This window comes from Cottoperca gobio, chromosome 21 (genome assembly GCF_900634415.1).
Source record: "Cottoperca gobio chromosome 21, fCotGob3.1, whole genome shotgun sequence".
In the NCBI taxonomy this organism is placed as follows: Eukaryota; Metazoa; Chordata; class Actinopteri; order Perciformes; family Bovichtidae; genus Cottoperca; species Cottoperca gobio.
Genome location: NC_041375.1, coordinates 19726825 through 19749120, shown reverse-complemented (window position 1 = coordinate 19749120; position 22296 = coordinate 19726825). Strand labels below are relative to the sequence as shown.

The following is a 22296-nucleotide window of genomic DNA, read 5'->3' as shown; positions in this document are numbered from 1 at the left end:
GACCATCTGTGAGGCAAACAAATCCTGCTATAACTTTTATTCAGTCATTTCTATTACCTATTTTCAATTATCTTGTTCAATAAATGTAATTGTATCATAACTGTTTGGGTATTTTCCCTCTGAAAATAGAAGCCACCCTCTGCCCTTCCTCCTCTCCCCACAAGCAGCATCCCACTACTTGTTCGCTGTTTACCTTCCCATGTGCGAGCAGTCCTCCAGAGCCCACCCCTCTCCATGCTGTGGCCAATCACAAAGCTCGAGCAGTAAGAGGGAATTACTTCCGCAGCCAATTGCTGCGTGCTCTATTAGCGCGTCATCAAAGGAAACATGGCGGCGCACATAACCAGAGCTGTGAAACGACTTCTTCCACAGTAAGTCAGTTTATGTTCTTTATTTCTCTTTCTCCTAAATGTGCTTCGTCTCCGGAAGAGAAACCCACCCCACAAATGTAACGGGGCTAATTTCGGTCGATAAGTTAGCCTTCATGTCACGGTCAAATGCCTCTTGTTTTGTTGGCTGTTAGCTACTTGTTTGCACAGAGCTTAGAAGAGCTGGGTATGTGCACAGAGCTTGTGTTGACAACCTCTGCGGTGTCCCGTGCTGCACACTGAGCTGCACACTGAGCTGCTGTGGCTCTGAATGGAGATGATATGCATTACGTTATTGATGACAAGACTCAATGAAGTCACTGCACCTGGCTGATCTGTCTTGTATTGTCTGACATTGTCTTATGAAACTTCAGTGGTCATTGTCATGCATACTTTTATTCTATTAATGTTTTATACATACAGTTGGCAGTTTATTAGAGCCTAACTATCAAAGAGTTACATTATAAAAACTATATTGACAGGATTCTCAGATTAACATGGTCCACTGTAGAGACCTTCTCATTCACTCTCTGCACACATACACATTTCCAACTGGAACTATTGTGGCCATAATCTTTCCTATCAACAGTGTCTAATGTTTGCGTAACTGCATTTGACAACACTAAATTGAATTATTATGTTAATTAAGGTTATTGGTGTTGCTCACATGTGTGACTTAACACCAAACCAATTTAAGAATTGTGCCAAACATGGGTTGAATCTGGAACTTCAAGCGGAGGTCACAGTGATGTACTTTCTTATTGTGCTAATGTGTTTCCACATAATGCATACGATCTGCATGTTTATATTTCAAACTATTTTGATGCTTACACTTGATTTCAATATCTGACATCTCCGAGTACTTTTATCACATTAATGCAAAAATAATCCTATAACAAGACTAAAAGTCTAAAGCCACACTAGAAGCACTTTAAGGCTAAAGTAACGCTAACATGCTGATGTTTAGCAGCTATAAGGTTCACCGTCTTAGTTTAGTTTGTTTGAAAGGCATCACCAAGGTTATTTAAGGTAATCCACGCCGCTAGCGTTGCTAAAAATTCAAATATGGCACGCAATGGTCTAATACAGTCTGACATTTTAAGGGATAATTGCTATAAACGGTACTGCAAACTGTCCTAAGGTAGACGCATTCATATTGTCCTACAGTATATTGCCTAATAATATTGTCAAATGTAGGATCCAGTGTTTTTGGAGCTTGACTCTTGCCTCTGCTGCTTTAAATGTGGCCATTCTTTTAAACATCTGCCATCTGTAAGTCCCCCAACTTTATGGAAGTGCAATACTTAATTGCTGGTCTACTCCTTTTTTAAGAATACAGGCACGTGCATGCATGTTAGTGTTGTGTGAATGTCTGGACGGTTACGTCATGAGATTCACTGACAGATGGTTAGCAGTCAAAGCTGTGCTCTTCTACCTATTTTTTTGTTTGTTTGGTAAATTGTCACACAAGTCTCATACGAGGTATAATGAGAAACGTCCGACAGTTTGAACGTCAGTTACAAAGAACTTTAAGTGAGTTTAATATTCTAGCGATGTGTCTATACAGGTCAACTACATTGTGACATGTGGCTCTAATTCAAGGCGCATGAATTTCCAGAGGCACAAAGCTGATGATCCTGCCAAATTGTGAGTGTGAAGTGACTGTCACACCAGTCAGTTGTCTGTGTGTGCTTGTAGGGGATAGGCTAAACAGATTGGAAACAACACATTTTCTCATTCTCAATAATCCCTTTTTTTAACTTAGCATATAACGATTTTCTTGCAGTAATTTTAATTGTTCCATTACGTATCTTTCTGGTTATTTGAGAAGACTTTTATGATATGCATAAGCATATAAAAAGTCTACCTTCCTAATGGGATTCTTATTGAATTCTGGCTGGTGTTTCTGGGAAGCAGCACCTACATGGTTAAATGCAGCCCTCTCAGATGGCTGGAACTAGGAGAGGAATGTGTGTGCTTGTTTTATGGACAGCCTAGAGCCCTCGCCCTGGCATTGGCGGCAGACTGCTCTTTGTCACAAACACCCTCGTGTCAAAGATGCAACAGCATCCTGGAGGAAGCATTGACTGCCGCTATGAAGTCGACAAGTGATGAAAGTAGCCTAGAGGTTGTCAATTAAGAGAGCCAAGGCCTGGACCTTTATAAGTTAATGGGCAGTTTCCCCTCCCAGGGCCTGCTAGGGCTTTATAGCACAGCTTATAAAAACCCCAAGTGTAATGCACCCCTATAACGTTTTCAATTAAGGGAAAGGGCATAAAGCAGTGCAGACACTTGGCAGGCATGCTAGAATGTTTATAAAGTGGCATTTGGCATAAATTGGGAGGGGAATTTTCAATTGCCCCAGTTGTTTTAAAGCAGCAGCTACTGTGCAGAATTTTATTTTGATGGCACTTCATGCTGATTGGAAGCATTACAGACTTCCTGGTGTCTTCCCATTACCAGTTCCTTCAGCTTGGTCATATGGACGCACAGCCTGAAGTTTAAAAGCTATATCTTCTCAGTTGTAAAAGAGATTAGAAAACCAGAAGGAATTTTGATGTATATACTTGTAATGTTACAGACTTATTATTTTTTTTTAGCACAACGTGTCATTATAAATGCCAATGCTATTTCAAAGTAAATTGGCACATTTACATATAAACTGTCCTATAATACAAGAGGAATTTACATGTAATGCAATTTAAAAATGTAATGAAATGAAGCATATTATTATTTGTTGGCACTTGCACACCAAACCCCTTGTTTTGTAATGTTAATAGAATCAAACAATAATTTTAAATGCTCAAAGAAAATCCCTTCAATCATCTGGTGTCTTCTGTGGTCAAGCTAGCTGCGGCTTCCGGTAGATAAATAAATGAGTGTTGAATAAACACCAATGTGTTGACACCTCATTTCCTCATTGATTGGAGGTGGAAGCCGTGTGTGTGTGTGTGTGTGTGTGTGTGTGTGTGTGTGTGTGTGTGTGTGTGTGTGTGTGTGTGTGTGTGTGTGTGTGTGTGTGTGTGTGTGTGTGTGTGTGTGTGTGTGTGTGTGTGTGTGTGTGTGTGTGTGTGGCCATAATCCAATCAAGCAGGAAAACAATCATGGGGACTGTGTAACCAAATTCTTCAGCTGGGGAGGGTGAGCAGGTTGGCCAAGTAAGCCCAAACCCTATTCTCTAAGCACTTCTTGAACTATGTAATAGTTTATCTCATCTCTTTTCTAGACACATTCTTGGCCATTGCCTCAAAGTACTAAAGTTTGCACTAGAAAAATGAATTCTTCCCCGTAGCCTATTTTATTTTGCCAATTTTATTTTTTACAAGCTGAATTAAACCACACTAGCAACATACATAATGGGGTTCAAGTGAAGAAAATCTATACCCTGACGTCATCAGTGCCTGTGGATGAATTCATCACCAGTGTCTACAGATTCTTTTTGAGCCAATGAATCAATACATCGCTCTATTACCTGTTGTTGACCCAGCTAGTCTTGCCTTTGAAACTTGTTACAGAGCATTAAGTTAACACATGTTGCCGTGTGAAAACAAAGCTCTGCCGACTGGCGTGGCAGCCAGCTGAGTAAACGTGGTCGAGGGAGCGGTGTGGGATGGCAGAGAAGAGAGACGGCCTACACTTGTCCCAGCACTCACCAAGGTGGATCCATGCGGCCAACAGATGGATACGTTACCCTGTATATCCCCATAGAAAACCCCCCCCTCCCCAACCAAAACAAGTGTCTCTGCTCGAGCACTGGAGCCTTTGATCAGCAGCACATCTTTGGCTTCAGAGTAAGACTTCTTTTGGACCCCAAAACACACATGGAATCGCATCTGTATAAACACGGCCAGGAAGGAATGTGTGAACAATGCAACAAAAGAATTTTGTTCTCGAAACGTGGGGTGGACTTGGCTAACGAGTGGTTTATGTGGTTAGAGTTTGAGCGTGGTGGTCAGATTGAATGAGAAGCTGGGGAAATATTCTCTGTTTTTAATGATAACATGAGTGGGATACTTGTGTTTATGCTTTTTGCAAATGTGAGCCAGTGATGAAATGATCCTTTTTTAAGGTGTGTGTGTGTGTGTGTGTGTGTGTGTGTGTGTGTGTGTGTGTGTGTGTGTGTGTGTGTGTGTGTGTGTGTGTGTGTGTGTGTGTGTGTGTGTGTGTGTGTGTGTGTGAGAGAATCAAATTCCTTGTTAATTCCGACACAGACGGCTAGTTCCTTTTCCTTAATCTATTTACATGTTATGATCATGTCAACCATCAAATAATTTTACATATTGCAAATATACCTCCTTTAGAAAGACCACCCAATTCCCTCTGGATTGTCATGACAACTTGTAGCCTGTGTTGATCTATTTATTGAACTGTATTAAATCATTTACTGTAGGCATGACTAACAATTTCTAATAAAGAGTGTGTTGGGGCTGGTACAGTTTAGCACATGTAGCATTAATGGGGTAGCCGTTAGAGTTGTGTGTGGGCAGGATATTGCTTCCAGATTTGGAGTCAGCATCACTGTCAGAAAGCCAAAGGGGTTCTTTTGGATATTAAATAGATACAGATTTGGGTTCAATGTACACCTCAGAAGCCTGTAGGAGTGCATCAGATCAGTGTTATCAGTTAGTAGGGTGAGACCGTGTCTTGTCCTTTCCACTTCTCCTCTGCGACGATGGTGTGTTGGTCTTCTCACGGCACTGAGGTTGGCTCATTGCCATGGTGATGGTTGGCTAGTTCCCGGGCGATGAGGTGTAATTTACCCAGCATTTCCTGTACACAGCACCCTAATGAGTAAGAGGCCTGCTTTTATAGCAGAGTGTTTGTTAACCATGCACAGCAGGAGGGATGTGTGTGTGTGTGTGTGCATGTGCGTGTGTGTGGTTCTCTGTGCCATTCTGCCTTGTTTGTTTAAGCGTATGCACACCTATAGGTGGGACTATATATAATCGTACATGGGTCCACGCTGCAGCCACATGGCTGCAGTTCTTGGTCTGACCCCTAGGTGTCAGTATTGACAGTGTGCTTTGTGATGAGGGACTTGTGATGTTTTCCTTCTAGTACCAAGGGAAGTTTCCTCTCATGACTTTCCCTCATTAAATATAGTCCCATGCATATTATCACTGAGTGACCAGCCAGGAAACTTCATCTGGAATATCAACAGCTGTCTGCATAATAAAGTTGTGCTGCCCTTTTCCCCTCTTGTGAGCGACACCTTGACACCAGAATAAAAAAAAAGTACTGGTAGTAGTGTTAATACAGTAATATGAATGAATAACTGCTTTAATTACATTTAATTCTTAAAGATTTAGCCAAATAATGAATAAGTCGTTTGACAGAAATTAATTTGTGACAAATGTAATAACCAGTTAATTGTTGAGATCTTTTTATTAAGTAAGTTATTTAAAAAAAAAATGAGGTAAAGTACCAAATATTGTCTGTGAACAGCTGCTCGATGTAGTTTTCTCACTGAAATGTGACATTTTGTTTGACTGCTGAGTAAGCAACTATAAGACAATACATGGGTAGTTGTGATGGGCATCTGTCAATACACACTTGATGATCAATGGGTAAGTTGGTATTCTCCAGCTGCAGCTCTTATTGTCTTGCTCTTACTCAATAATAGAAGCATAATATTCAGTGTCTGTCGTTAGCTTACAATTACTGCTTGATGTGCATTATGTGAGCTATTGTAACACAACTAATAAGACTAGATTTCCCATGGTGGAGGGGAGGGAGCGGGTTGAATGTACTACAAAGTGTGTTCGCCGATAGTTTGTCATTTGGTCAATCAGCCCTGAGGAGAAATCACTATGATAATCCTATCATTTTATAGTGTCCGAATTCATAAAAATCCTATTTCTGATTCTATCTGGGCGTACAGAGAAGAGTTGGCTGGGTTCTTTTGGTATTTTGCCGTATTTGGAACTGGCTTATAACTTCTCATCACATCACTGGCACAATTTGCAGACAGGCAGCCTCGTGTTAGCGCTACACTTCATTAGAACCAGGTTTCAGTGGTACCACACACATACAAACAGCAGGGCCATCTCCCTCGCATCAAACAAGATTTTATACAAAGGGTTGTCTCTGTCTGTCTTCCCATCAGTGTCTGCTAATGATGCATGCTGCACACGTTTTTAACATTGACACCCTCCTCTCCCTATCACTCATTCACACACTCAATCTTTGCTTCCATTTCTCTCTCTCTCTCTCTCTCTCTCTCTCTCTCTCTCTCTCTCTCTCTCTCTCTCTCTCTCTCTCTCTGCCATTCGTGGTGTTTGTTTGGCTGCTGGGTTTTGTTTGTTTATTGTTTCCAGATGGCAGACGCAGACTTCATTTGTGTGGCTTTCAAGTTTCCAGAGAGCTTTTTACTGCCTTGGCTCAAGCGCTTATCCTGTTTCCTCTAGCCAGGCTTTATGATGGGCCCTTTTATATGTAGCAACTGGAAACAACTGTCACTACAAGTCTGTGTCGGGTAGAGCAGGAGAAAGCCCAGAAAAAGTGTCTATTTTTCTATGCACTCAACATCTGAACATCTTCATTAGTGACACAGCAGTCACTGTGTCTTCTCCCAGAGGGTGAACTTCACTGGGTGCATAGAATAAGAGAGAAAACCCTCGACTGTGTTCACTCCTCCAAACTTCGACTGCAGCATCAGCAGTCCCACAGAGAAATAGAGTTTGCAAAAGTAATTCTTTGTTGACATGACGGTTAGGCAGCGTGCTCACAGTAGTGATGAAGCTTGTAGTGTGTGTGTGTGTGTGTGTGTGTGTGTGTGTGTGTGTGTTTTTTTCTTCTTCAGGACTTTGCAGTCTGGGCATCATTAAGCGCTGTGACATCACTTATTTACAGGAACACAGGAGGTCGACTTGCCCAGTAAATGTGGGGGAGGACCAGTGCATGTCTTTACTCATCGGATGCGGTTTTAAGACGAAGCAGTAATCAAAGCTCTCAGCTATATAAAACCCACCCCTTCTCCTTAAGGAGGCCTTTTCCCCTGGCTGCTGCTGAATGAGTGATTACCCTGGCATTCCAACATGCCTAATCCCATTTCTAGCAGTGATTTAACACAGAGTAGCAGTGGCCAAGGCACTGCATTCACTGACCTACTCCAACAAACTGCAAGGAAATGTCAACCTGTTTGGCTTCATGTTTCTGTAACAAATAAGTTGGCTGGGCAGACTCATTTACTCAAGCAAAAAGTATCCTGCGGAGGATTCCAGGAAGCCAGCTGTGTCACTGTCTCATTCATACAGTAGCACGTGTCTCAAACGACGTCACCTCTAATCACCATGTGCTTGTCAAGGATCTATCGGGGTCCATGGTGTGTGCAGACAGAGGTAGTATTGCAATATATGTTGGGAATGGCGGCGCAGTCATCATACTAACCCGCTTGTGACCCTGCACAAGGGGATCCGAGCTGAAGTGTGAGGGGATCGGACTTTAATGTTCACGTAATCGCTGGTGTTTGTGTTTTACCACCACTGAGCGCCTGGCTGGCCGGCTAATCTCATCAGGGTTTGGGCTCTGGTGCCGGGGTGAGGGAGAGGACAGCCTAGCATGACCCATATCTTCGTGCCAGGACGGCTACAACACTCCGGCTCTACTATGCCGTTCCATCAGAGTTTACTATGAGGTCTTTTGCCAGGGTGTTTACTAGTGAACTGTTTGGCACAACAAGATAATGCCTGTGCTAATGCCCTCTAAGGACACAGCCACTCTCACTAAGGAGGGTCTGCTCTTTTTCATCATGCCAGACTCTTTGCAACTGCATAATAACATCATGGAGCAATAATGGGGGTATAGACTAGGTGTGCATTGTAACAGTTATAACAGGCAATGATATTCTGTCTGTATGTAAAGGTGGTCAAATGAGCAGTGTTGGAAGAAAACAGAAAAGAGTGTCCGTCTCAAAGTCGTGCTATGATGTTGGACGATGCAGGGACTGAGATATATGGATGGATGGATGGATGAATAGATGAATAGATAGATGGATGGATAGGTAGGTAGATAGATAGATAGATGGATGGATGGATAGGTGGATGGATGGATGGATGGATGGATGGATGGATGGATGGATGGATGAATAGATAGATGGATGGATGGATGAATAGATGGATGGATGGATGGATAGGTAGGTAGATGGATGGATGGATAGGTAGATGGATGGATGGATGGATGGATAGGTAGGTAGATGGATGGATGGGTAGGTAGGTAGGTAGGTAGGTAGGTAGGTAGGTAGGTAGGTAGGTAGAAAGATAGATAGATAGATACTTTATTGATCCCGAGGGAAATGTAGGCATCCAGTAGCTTAAAAGACACATGACATTACACATTTGCTCCCCCTCCCTCCATTAAAAAGTAAAAAAATCTAAAATAAATAAGAGATAAAGCTTGTAAATTATAAATGCAAAAGTAAAACTTTCGGGCTGTTATAAATAAATACACAAATACGCTGCAGATAAACGCACATGCAGATCCCACAGCTTTGATTGAAATACATTTAAAAAAGTCAACTTTACTCAGATATTATACATATGGTGGTGTATTCTTTATAGGATGACGGATTTTTCCTAAAATTACATTTTAAGAAATCGCAAAATATGGCCATTCTTACAATATTTGTACTATATTGAAGTGTAACCCCTTTATCATGATGCAAATCATATCATAGTGCCAACGCACAGCCCTGTCAACATGACTTAAGCCCTGCATGAACAAAGTATTTCTACTGTTCTAGTATTATTAACCTAATATGCAGTGTTTTAGCATCTGATTTATTATCTGTCAATGGAATCATATCGTGATGAAATTACAATTGCGTAGTTTTAACTTGATAATAACGAGCACATTCAAAATCTGATGGGAAATATTTTTGAGGGATTATCATTTGAAGATTGGGGTTTTGTTTTTACATCATACTTTACGTTACCACTCAGTTCAATGCGATTAACAAACTGCACTCCAACTGGCGACCTTCCATTCACGAGCTTATCCAAACTTTAGCTCCATTACCTCAGAATCTGGCATGCAGCTCAAGACGGGTTCTCGCTGCATTACAGTGAATCGTGTGTAAAGGTCCACTTGGAACCCAAACGTTAAAATGTGAATTGTGTTTTTCAACAGCAGTGTGTGTAGGATTATATTCATTCATTCATTCAGCTTTATTGTTCAACATCTGTGTGTTTATGGGAATACCCCAGTGTAGTTAAACCAAACTGTGGTCTTAATTTGACTCAAACATAGGAAGTGTGTATACCGTAGCTGCTGGAAATATTTATTTATTTCTCTCTATTCTCTATGATTTCACTTGGAACTGTAATGTTCACTTTGTAATATGCAAATGCATTTTAAAGAAACCTTACCATGACAGCACATCTGACAAGTCACGATAGTGAGTCAGCAGAGTCACCATGAATGAACAGAAGAACATTAAATAAATATTATTTTCATTCATTTCTTTGACTTGATTTTTTTTTTATGACACCCCTTTTTTCTTTCATTTTTTTCCAAATTATTAAAGACTCCCTCCAATGAAAATCAAGATCATAATAAAAAAAATGTGTCACCAAATATACTTAGGTGACGGTTAATATACCTGGGCAACAGGCTGTGTGGGAAACACATTTATACAGTATGTCAGTTACAAGCTAACAATATTAGTTAATAAAATATGCTACTACACTTACCGTTCTGATACGTCTGCTAGTTCTGCGATTTTTGTGCACAACAGACTCCTCATCTCATTAATCATAGCAGAGTATATTAAATACTGGAACGTGTCTGGAGGAGGGCATTGATGTTGTTACACAAGAGTAAGTTAATTTACTGTAAGCAGGTTTTTATAAAAGACTTGTGTTTCATCATGAAGTACCCTCTGTTACACACATTGTTGTTTTAGTGAACTGACACCATTGCACTCGCACTGCTGCGCCCATGGGAGGTCAGAAACCTGCTCAGTACACTCCCTCAACTCACCATCACACAGACACACACACACACACACACACACACACACACACACACACACACACACACTCAGCAGCTGGCTGTTTGATGGTCTAATTTAAACCAGTGGATATTTTTGAGCCGTTTCAATCCCCTGACGTGTGTGTGTGTGTGTGTGTGTGTGTGTGCGCGTGTGGACACAGGGGCATAATATAGGATGTTCCTTTATGTGAGGGATGGATAGTTTTTCCTATTTTGCTGTGAAGATGTATTATAAATATTTAGTTTTCCATTTTATAACAAGGCTAGTCATGTAATGGATGCCAGGAATGGCTACACCACCCGTTTGTGAGTACATCTTGATCCCCAGTTGCACATTTACTGATGTTTCATCTTTCATTCTCTCTGGTCTCCAAGTAAAGCACAGTATCTATTCACCCCAAAACTCAGATCCTCCACAGCCATGAAAACATAAAAGAAATGTGACTTATTACAATTCACCTTTTCTTGTAAGACATGCATGTGAGTGCCATTTGTGTTCAGTCGGTGGTGAGGAGGACTGCTTATTAAACCATCTGATCCAGTTTTGCTTGCTTGATTGGCCTTTTAATTTGCAATAATAATTAATGCAGGATACTCCGACATCCATCTGGGAACGCGCGTTCAGATCAAACAAACCATTTAAAAGAGTTAAAATTCACGCCTAGGCCTAATTATCACCCAATAGTTGATGTGGCAACAAACAAGTAATTATGATCTTCCGACCAATGAAAAGAGATAAAGGTAATAAAGGGTTGGCGTTTATGAAAATTGAAGATTTAATATGGATTCTAACTTGATCTGACAACTTCAGAATTTGTGTGTGTGTGTGTGTGTGTGTGTGTGTGAGTGAATGTTTATAAAAATGCTTAGTGTTTTTCTTGCACAGAAAGGTAGGTTATCCTCTACTGTAAATTCTATTAGCTCTTCATCAAACATCACGAACACACACCAGGTTTCTTGTGTCACCTCACGACTGGTTCATTTGTTTAGCCAAGGGCCTGCTACCTAAATTTATTAAATCAATAGATTAAAAAACATGCCTTGCTGTGATGTTAAAGACTAAAATACAGACGTGCACACATAGACACACAAACACAAGCAGCATGGTAAGTTGGCTTATCTTTGATGTATCCCGATTGACAAAAAGACTCCCTCCTATCAAAGGATTACAAATAAACTCCGATGAAAAGACTGATGCACAAAAGGTGGCCTATGTTCCTCCTGTTTGTGTGTTTTGAAATGAAGTCTGTTATGAATTAGTAGTTTATGTTTCTGCTTTTGATCTAAGTGTAGCACATGATGGCCGCGATGAGCTTTATAAGAGGAGTGTTTTGCTATCGGGCCGTATTCACAAGTGGACTATGCACTGAATCAGACAGCGGTATGGGCCAGACCACAAGCAAATTGCCATGCCTTTTAGTCCCATCTTCGATGATGCGGTACTTCCTCAGGCTTTTGTCTCCAGTTTGGGGCGCAGCTGTCAGGCTAGGTGCTATCCACACTCCCCTCCCAAAAACCCAAAAACTCAGGCCACGCGCCGCTGCACCCCAAACACTAAATAGGAGCATTAGACACACCGTGTTAAGGGCTGCTGGTGTTTGAGCTGTGGCTCTGGGTGCGTGTCTTGTCCCATGGCCAGAGACATGCACATTATCACAAACGCACACTCGCAGCTGAACACCACACCACAAAAGTTCTACTCTCCTCCGTACCCTTCTATAAGACAATTGACGTATTCTTTTGTGTCAAATATCCCATTGTCCCGTCGCTGACTTCTGTTTTGTCTGTTGCCCGTTGACCCCTCTCTCTGCATTTAGTTTCCCCCGCCCAGCTACAGATCTGAACTGTGAAAATACCCACAAGGCCTATCTACCCATATGTAGTGTTGCAGACTTTGATTATGCGCCACCGGCATCACACCTCAGCAGGGTATATCCAAACATGAAAATTAATTCACAGCTAAATGCTACTATATGCAGTCCGAGAGGGAGAGGAGAAGAGAAATCAAACACAGGTTTACACTAGTGAACACTCCCAGCATTAAGAAAGAGAGCCTAAAGGCAGGCAGTGTTCATTAATGTGCAAAGCAAATGGAACAGTTATCCCCCCCCCCCCCCCCCCCCCTATACACACGCACACACCCATGCAATGGTCATTTCAAAAGAGGAGCCATTTGATTTGCAGGGAATTTCAATGGGCATAACAAATTGACCTAAATAGAATAGAGGTAAAATATTCCTGTAGCTGCTTAAAAGTCAAGTTATTGAAAAACAGAGAATAAAATCAGCATAATGAGCAGTAATTGTAAACAGAGCCGAACACTCACAGGAGAGCTACATTGATTGGTCTGAAATAAGAAAGTTTGGGTCAAGCTGCTCGCTGTGTTTACTAAGTAAACTTGTTACCTTAAAGCTCGGGCATGTTGTCCAGCAACTTACCTCAGCTTTTCAAGTTCTCTCGTCTTTCTAAGTAGGCCTGATTTAAAAAATGTTGAGATTTCAAAAGAGAAATGCATACTTTTATCAGTTTGATGTATGTTATCCGACTGACGTTGTTTAGCTACAGCTATAGCTTGTTTTTAGACCGTCTGTTATGAACTTTAGCATGAAAGTACTTGGGCATGACTTTGTCTCAGAGCAATGCAAATGGAATTGCCCCCCGATGGTTTGGAATGCACCCAGCTGGCCTTTAAAAGGTGATAATTGGAAAATACAGGATGAAGCCACAGTCAAAGTGGGGACTTTGTGTTAGACTGAGTTAGCCTTAGCAAGGATGGATGAGAGAGAACTGGAGAGATGTAGGAAGAAAACATGGAGAGGAAGAATCAAATGCATTCTAATGTTTTTTGTCTCTTTGCATGTTGTACACAATGGAATGAAAATACAAACAGAATCTAAGCTATAAACTCCTGTTAAACTCCTCTTTGCCTAGCCGTGTAATGATATACTGCTTGTTTCTTCAGAAGGAATCGTTGTAGAAGATGTGGAGCATAGGGTGGTCAAAATATAGTACAATAAGTGTGTATTTATAGCACATCTACAGCTTTTAATAGACTCATTTGCAGTATGTAATTTCAATTTAATGTGAGCAGGTCTGCAGTGTAATATCACAGTTGAATTCTCTTAGAGGTATAGTCCTCTAGATTTCAGTTCTTGTTGATTCGGTGACTTCTGTGATTAGTTCCTACTCATTTATAAAAACCTGACACAGCATTCCTTTACTTCTCAGGAAGGATGCACAGATCGAAGGTCAGGAAGTCCATACAGGAGCTCTTCCCTTTTTTACAAGGCAACATTCAAAGCATTTTTTCACTCCTCTCCGTATGTTAGCCTAACCTAGCGTAAGCCCGTGCATCCGGTCTCCATTACTGTGTTCTCTTCTGAGAGAATGTGACAGTGATAAGGCTCTCGAGAGGGGGACACACAGCTGCTAAACTGGAGAGAAAACTCAGCCAGCTATCTTTGACTTTACTGCGCCTCCAAGTTTGCGTTTTAGTCCACGTTTCTAGTTAAAGAGTTTTGAGATATCCTCTGAATATCTTAACCATATGATGCAGAATGTCTCTCTCTGATAGCAGTTGGATAAAAATCCTACGTGTTCTTATTTATGAAACTTTTACGTGTGCCTTGATTAAAAAATTAGGCGCCACTCTACTCAAAACAGTTTTCAGCATGTCAACCGTCATGCCCTGTGTCAATCAGCAGACATTTCCAGCAATAATATGCCAACACCCATTCTGCACTCTGTTCAGGAAACCCTTTACTAACTCCAAATGGAATCTTCTTAATGACTTCCTGTACCTGATGCCTATACTATCGCTATCTGGATTCTAGCGACGGACCAGTTTGACTGACCTTGACATTGTATTTCTCTTGTGTTCAGCAATCAACATTGAGAATAATATCAGTGCCCACGCTCCGGTCAGCTCAGTGTAGTATGGGAGACACACACGCACACGAGCAATGATTTAAGTTTGTGTGGAAAGCTTTAGGAGGTTTGCGCCGTTTACCGTCATTTATGTTGTTTTGCTAATGATGTGATGGACCATCTGAAACGTGCATTAGCTCAAGAGTTACAATCAAGTTCAGGTTTTTTGAGAGCTTCTAACATGTACGTAATAATTGTTGGTAATTATAGATTTATTGTTGTAATTCCATAGTAATGTCAAAACTGTGCATCACCACAGGTTTCCCCAAATCTCTGAATAAGCGTGGATAAAGTGTAAGTGCCTTTTTTATATACTCATATGTGTTAGGCCTAGTGGGAACAAGATGAACATAAAAACATAAAGGTACTTTTACTTCCTTCACATTTGCAGCCTGGGAGAAACCTGTATTTGATATTTGATTGCTAAGGCTTTACTTATGAAAGGGTGAACATGATGGTAAAATACAGGATAATTAATGATGATAAAGTGGAACTTGTTGCTCCGATTTAAGAAGAATAAACTTATTAAATCCAATAAAGTTAGGCTAAACTGTTTCTTGTCTACGCACCAATTATACACTAAAGCAAATTCCTTGCATTTACTTAAACCTACTTGGCAATTAACAGTATCAACACCATATTGAACTTTGACCAGACGCATAACACATATGCAACTGTTGTATAAATCTGTAGTAACGTAGTTCTTTATTGAGAAAGTAAACTTCTCTACATTCAAAACTCTTGATTGCCAAGGTAGTCACAACGTATTGAATGCTTTCAATACATAATTTAAGTCTGGTCCTGGATTGTGTTGGTGCCAAACAAGTTGAAAATGTGTCATTGAGTTTCCATGATCCTCCCAGTAAGGGAAGGAAGGGGGCACTGGTGATTGCCCAACCCTACCCACACCACACCCTTAATGGAGGAATAGGCCGAAGTAGGGTCCTGCTCTTTCGTTGTCACTTTCCACATTGCGGTTGGGTCTGTGTTTTTGTTTCTGAATGTTTCATCTACTAACACACCATCATTACATTTGCTACGTCAGCTTTTACAGGAAATGTGACATAACACCCTCAGTTCATTATTAGACCAACATCTGTCGACCTTTGTCACTCTCTAGAACGATCTCACTGTAGCGTATGAAATGGACTCTCATTGTCCGCAGTGGTATTTCTTGTAACTAAATACATAAAGCTCTGTTTATAGTGGTTTACATCAAATTGTCATGAGCATAGCATACACAAGTGCCTGTTGGCATATTCAGGAATTGCTCAGTAATAAGGGTTCTATCTTAGCATAAGTACATAAATAAGATGTTGATGAAACACTTAATTTGTCTAAAGACAGGAACACAATTGCAATATTTCTAATAGCTTAACTACTACCCTTTAAAAAAAGAAGAAGCTAATAATAACCCATTTGTGTTGATGGTATGTTAGGAAGTTGTTTATTGAAAGTAGTGGTCATTTTGTTGCTGTAGTTTATATACTGGTTGATACTGACTAACTAAAGTAACCCAGACCTTCGTGAGGTTCATGTTGGGAGAAGAATCATGGATCTATTCACATCAGTGGCACAACGTTTTGCATGGGAATTCTTTTTAATGTTCTGTTGATGTGAATGGGTCAGCACACCTTATCCGACCCAGGTCTCTACCCCAATGCTGCATGGTTTTGTATATTTGCAAATGTAGTATGAATGGCTACTTGATTCCATCACATTGTACAAGTGTTGGCATTGTTTTGTCCACCCCTGGAGGTAACCGCTTGGCTGTTTGGTTGGATTTGTCCCCCAGCAGGTCAAAGTCTTTAACTCTAAACTCCTCATCTCATTCCTCCTCTTGGACGCGTCCAAGCCCCTTCAGCTCTGTCACACTGCGAAGACTTGATCTAAAATTTGCATTGACTCATTTTGGCAATGTCCTAAAATCTGACACAAAGATCAGGGTGCAAAAGGTTCCCTTATTCAACATCATATTTTATTTGACAGTGTCATACATTAACACTATCAAAGAATTCTGCCCTGTTGAATACTGGAACACCATGAAACGAAGGCAGTGTTTGTGGAGCTCTTGCACTTTCATGGGGCTCATGGACATCAGTGGCTGTGTTGCGGTGAAAGCCGGTACACAAATTCTCTCCATGTGGTGCACAACACCCGCAGCACACAGAGCTCTGACACTCTGACAATCCCAGTTTCCTATTTGCATCACAGCTTAAGCTACAGGAAATGTGTTGTTGATTTAATGATGTGGCGATGTGTAGGTCTGTTGTGGAGACGTTTCGCTGTATTTTCTTCCCAAATGTATTTGATGTATAAAGCATAACAAAGTTAGTAGTAAGTGTGTGTGTGTGTGTGCCCTCATAAGAAGGGGATAAGGAATATATGTAAACCCCTGCCATTTGTATGTGGTAATACAAATTCTAATAATTGATGTAGATAACAGACAATGTAGTAGCTATGGGTTAATGCAGAATGTGTTGCATACCTCAATCATGTAAGGTCTCATGGACTGACTAGAAGGGCTTCAGCTTACAATCCTTTTTTATGTGGGGTGTGAGGAGGGGCTGTGGGCTGCTATGGGGGGTTGTGGCCTATATAATACTTCCATGGTTTTGGCAGTCAGATTTTCAAGAAACTTCCTGGTGTGTCAGGATCAATCGGGCCTAAGCCAGTCTTAATTAAAAGCTTGGGGCTGGGCAGAAGTCGAGGGCAAAAGGCATCCCTGTTGGTTAAAAGAATGAAGCGTCTGTCATTACAACACTATAGGGAGCATCAGCTTTATTACTTAAAATATCTCTTTAAAAAGTCTGACCGTTCAATGAAGACACACGCAAATGAAGGTTTAACTATATCTTTGTTTTCCCCGCTATAAATAAGCGGGGAAAAGCAGCACCATGGTAGTAATAAAATAAATAAAATAAAAAAAGTCTAAAAAGTGGCGTATTCAAGATGAATAAATTGCTCAGTACTTTGTCCTTACATTATTACCCACTTTAGATATCATTCTGCCATCTAGTAACTCCCTAAATTGGCAGTTAGCGCAGATTGTTATGCATTCGGGAGCGCTTCTACTCACAAACATATTGTAAAGAGGCAGAGTTGATCTCAAGAACTTGAGAAAGATAAGTAATGCTCATTCTTTTGTGAGAAAGCTCTTCTCCAAATACTTCTATGCTTGAGTTATATAAAGATATTTGAGTTTATACAAAGGATTTATTGCAGTACACTATCTTGCAGGCATTTCTTTTCTATTTATAGTAACTTTCTCACATTGCTTGTTAAGTAGCGCGAGAGTATTGGAAGCTTTTGACATTAAATGTGTGAGTTTAATGGTCTTTTTAGCTCATGAAGCAGTTGTGTTACGAGTTTAAAACAGATGCAGTTATCATTTTCAACCACTTGGGGGCACAGGCAACTTACAGGGAAGAGATGAGGAGCCATGAGCTGGAGTGTGAATGTTGGGTGTGTGTGTGTTTGTGTGTTTTGGGTTCATTAATTAAACGGAATACGATCCAAAAGACTGTGCTCGCTCATGACACATCATGTACCACAAGAGAGGAAATAAGACAAATAAGACAAATATCACAGATGTCCCCTTTTCTCTGTCCTGTTTTTCTCTGGTTGTTTCCCTCTAAATCCAAACGTCAGACAGACAGTCAGACAGTCAGCGCCTTAGTATGTTTTGGTCTCCTGAGTAGATCTTTGCACTACACCCATCTGTCAGACTTTTTTCTGAGGTCCGAGGAGGGGTACGGGGGCGTGTTTGTGTCTGGGCCCGGGTGGGTGGATAGGTGGGGGCAAGAGATCAGACACAGTACATATCACATCGCAGGCCAAATATCCTAATAGTCTGATGTACCATCTGATCTACTGTCTAAGTCATATCCATATCCAGGGCTCATCGAGGCACACCCCATCCCAGATTGTCCCATCTCGTGCAATTTAAAAGACCATTTGTTTTATCTTGCCCATGCAACCATGTCTGCCCATTCCTTGTTTTCTCTCTCTCTCTCTCTACTTCAGACCTAATCAATGCATTTGCTTTGACCTTCTCTTCCCAAATGTTTTTCTTTCCCACCAGAGGACCCTTGACACCTGTAGAGTCTCCCTTGCTTCAACTCTAAAACCTAGTTCAGTTGATTTATGCAGTGAAAGCGTCCTCAAAATGGGCAAATACTTGTATTGCCTCCTGTTTAGATGCTCTCCCATGACGGTCAGATTTGAGGGTGTATCACCAGTTGTTTGTTTTTGGTTTTTTTGCCTAATGGAAGTTGGTTTGACATCCAGCGGCAACATTATCTATTATGTAAATGTGAGGCAGTACCATTTGTGAGTAGCGAGAAGTGTCCTCACCTGCAGAACTATTACTGTTGACGCATTCATATCATGGAGGGTTATGTAACTGTGAGCTGGAAAGTGCAGCCACCTTGCCAGTCTTAATGCATTCAGGCTCCACAGTGTCAGATGGCCCCAGTGATCCAGGGGGCTCAAGATGGCAATGCTGTTTTACAGTCCGGATGTGTGTGTCTGTGTGCAGTCCAGAATATGTGTGTATGTGCTGCAGTGTTTGTTAAATTAGGCACGGATATGTGTATCCATATGGTTCGGTGGTGACACATTAGAATCATTCTGGCCTAGTGCCAAATGTGTGTGTGTGTGTGTGTGTGTGTGTGTGTGTGTGTGTGTGTGTGTGTGTGTGTGTGTGTGTGTGTGTGTGTGTGTGTGTGTGTGTGTGTGTGTGTGTGTGTGTGTGTGTGTGTGTGTATGTGTATGTGTGTGTGAACCCTTTTCAACCTTGTATGTGTTTTTTTGGTGTGGAGTTTATATCCAAGAAGGCCTATTTAGGTAATGTGACCAGTGTACGGTCATGTGACTATATTGTCTGTATCAAGCAGACATAATTGGTGGGCGGTGGATTATTTAGAAGACGGGGCCCCCCGTGCATGCGTGACTCTTTGCTTCGCCATTGGTTGAGCGGCTGCTTAAAAGTAAACACCAATCAATCCGCCCTGGCTCCCTGTCCCTCTTCATCTCTCTTCCTCCCTCTGCTGCCACTGCAGACAGACCCAGTGACATGAGTTGTGGAGAAAGCTCCCCACCTCTCCTCCTCCTCTTTTCTCCCAGGCACTGTAATCCTGACACCGAAAACCGCCCCTCAGAGAACAAATGTCAGCCTCAGAATAGAGCGTGTGTGAATAGTGCGTTCGCTCCCTCTCCCCCCCCCTCTGGTTAGCATGTTAGAAAGTGCTAATGTTGATGGAGGTGACGATTAACTACACAATGATCACAGTGATGGTGTTTGTACCGCTGCCTCACAGCCTTGCTAAAGAGATAAGTGACTGATCTCAAGTCGACTGGGACTGGGCAGATGACAGATAAGCACATAAAAGGACAGTTACTTTTGGTGAACACAGTGTAAGCTTGCCTACCAGATGTTCTGCAAGCTTTATGCTTCATATTTGACTTGCTAATATCAGCAGCCTATTTATAGTATGATCTGAGGCTTTGAAATCCTAATAAAGACCTCATAATTGTGTATTTAAGGTCATTATTGCACATCGTTTATGTACATAAAAGGAATCTCTGTTAAATGTTGCTCCTTTGGAAAATTAATATTTTAGTTGTTAACCCAAGAAACGGATTAATTCCCATTTGAAGCAAGTCATTGGGGAAATACCATGAGTTGTGTTGAGAGCAGGGACTTGCCTTATTTGTGCCACGGATTGGTAAGCACACAAGTGCACACATTCACTGCTGCTGACTTCTTTGCCAGGCACACGTGGCTGACTCCAAAAAACGTGGGGGAAATGTTTTTTGAGACACAACCTGAGATATTGACCACCTCTCAGCCCCCACTGTCAGCTTGTGAAACGGCCCAAAGATATTTGCATGAAATAAATGAGAATCTCTCTCACGTCCAGCCCTGCCACGGCCAAAGGTTTACTGTCACAGATGCATGCTCCATCTGGCCACGCTCTCCTCATCTCCACTCTTTAACTCTTCAGATACACCATCATGCTTGATAATGGATGGTATTTGTTACATGGCTCAAATTATGATCTTTTAACTTTAGCATCTTGTGATTTAAACTCATTAGGATGAAGTATTTACTTACTTACTTTGCACTTATTGTAAGTCTAAATGAACTGTAATGTAATGTAATTTAGCATGTTGGCAAAGTCATCTCAAAAGTCAGTCATACCTCTTTGTTTGCCCTGCTTTGGATTTCGGGGAATACAGGGTTGAAGGGGGTCAAGTGGTCCTCTATCCTGAGCAAACATGGACATGGTGACAGCCGTTGGGACAACAATCCTCCACGAGAACCAGGCTGTCCTGCCAACATTCTCCCCGCCTCTCCACTACCAGCACCACCCCCCTCACCCCTTAGCCCAGGACTGTGAACCGGCAGCATAATGAAGCCATATAAGCCTGTTATTTGCTGCTTTACGGCTTGTTTTATGAAGGTGAGCTGACAAGCAGCTCCCAGAATGGTTCCTGTCACTTAAACAGACAGCATTACCAAGAGAAAAGGAGCACTGGGGAGGGAGGGCAGGGCAGGCTTGAGAATGGGCCGGGGCCTTTATGTTAGCCCTGCCAGGGCTTTGATGGGTAGAGGTCTGGCTGCAGGCTATCACTGGTACATTTTACGTCTTCCACCTTTTGTCAGGGGGACATTATTGACGTTTGACCTATGTTCTTATTCCCACCTCCTCTTCACTAATCAATTACCACATCGATCCATTAATCAGACAGGGTGATAACCAGTGAAAGGGCCCATGGGTATGTGTGAAGAATTGTGGGATAGGCCTCAGGCTATCGTGGAGGAGGGCCTTCACCTGTGGAGTGTACTGTTCAGCATTTGGCTTACAACAAGTAGTCCTAGCTGTTACTTTAGAGGCATCTGCAGGTTCTTTATTCACAAGGAAATATGTTTTGCTCCATATGTAATGCGTGAAATTCATTTGTGTATTTGTGTAAAAAAGTATTTATCAATGTAAGCAAAATGAAGCTGATTTCTTAAATTGCGGTTCTTTCACACAACTTCCTCTCCTGGGTGCAGAGAACATAATAGACTAATTTAAATTTGAGTCTAGCCTAACCATCCATTTAAGGTATCACACACACAAACGCAAACATAGCTTTGTGTGTGCTTCCGCATATTGAAAAACATATTTATTTCCAATGGGAAATTAAAAAATACACAATTGGTCCCAGCCCAGAAGCCAACAGGGGGAAAAGCAGCAGGAAGTGTTCTTATTAATGAAGCTTTATTTAGTATGACTTCTGAACTATTGGCACAAATATCAGCAGCCTTTACACTGTCACTAAAAAAAAAGGATGCTGTTTGAATGAGAGCAAACATGTTTTTGTCCGCCTGACTGTTTCCATGGAGGTTAGGCAGTAGCATAATTGTGTTTAGGGCACAAACAGAAACAGATCAGACACACAGACAGCCAACAAATCAAAACGGAAGCTGCGGGAGCGGAACCCACCATGCTTTGATTAGGTTTGGTTTGGTTTCGGTTTGGTGTGTGCAGACTAAAGCCATCACCCCAGTCCATCTCTGCCCTTGCCAAGTTGCTTGCCAAAAAAGGGAAAGATTTTGGAAAGAAAGTTAGAGAGAGAAAAGCTGTGGGCTGTTATAGTCCACCACCCTCAGACTGACCAGGGTCCAGCCGACAGTCACCCAGCTCTTGTGGGTTTAGTGAATTGAGAAGACACTTCTTCTGTGGATTTTTCAATTCTTCAACATGTCATTTGGCCAGGAGTGCTATTGTCCCCTGCCCCTTTTCTCCCTGCTCCTTCTGCCGAGACGAGTCGTGTCATCCCCTCGTGATCAGCACTTTTGTTGCCTTTGTTTTTGGCCCTACCTCAGAAGTCCATCTTGTCTTTTATGTCCCTTCCTTTCATGCATAAGGGAACAGTTGTGGCCTGTTGTGGGGCTGTTCCACTGCATTTCCACCAGTGGGGTTTCCTTTCATTCTCTTCAAAGTACTACAATGGGGCT

General features: G+C 41.6%; 1 protein-coding gene across 1 annotated transcript in view; it reads left to right on the top strand.

The window, feature by feature from the left end:
* Nucleotides 1–326: 326 nt before the first annotated feature.
* The window catches only part of clybl (citrate lyase beta like), a 55371-nt gene continuing 33401 nt past the window's right edge, over nt 327–22296 (top strand). The window contains exon 1 of the mRNA XM_029459113.1: nt 327–371. Coding sequence (XP_029314973.1) covers nt 328–371 — 44 coding nt within the window. The 5' untranslated portion in view covers nt 327. The remainder of the gene's footprint in view (nt 372–22296) is intronic.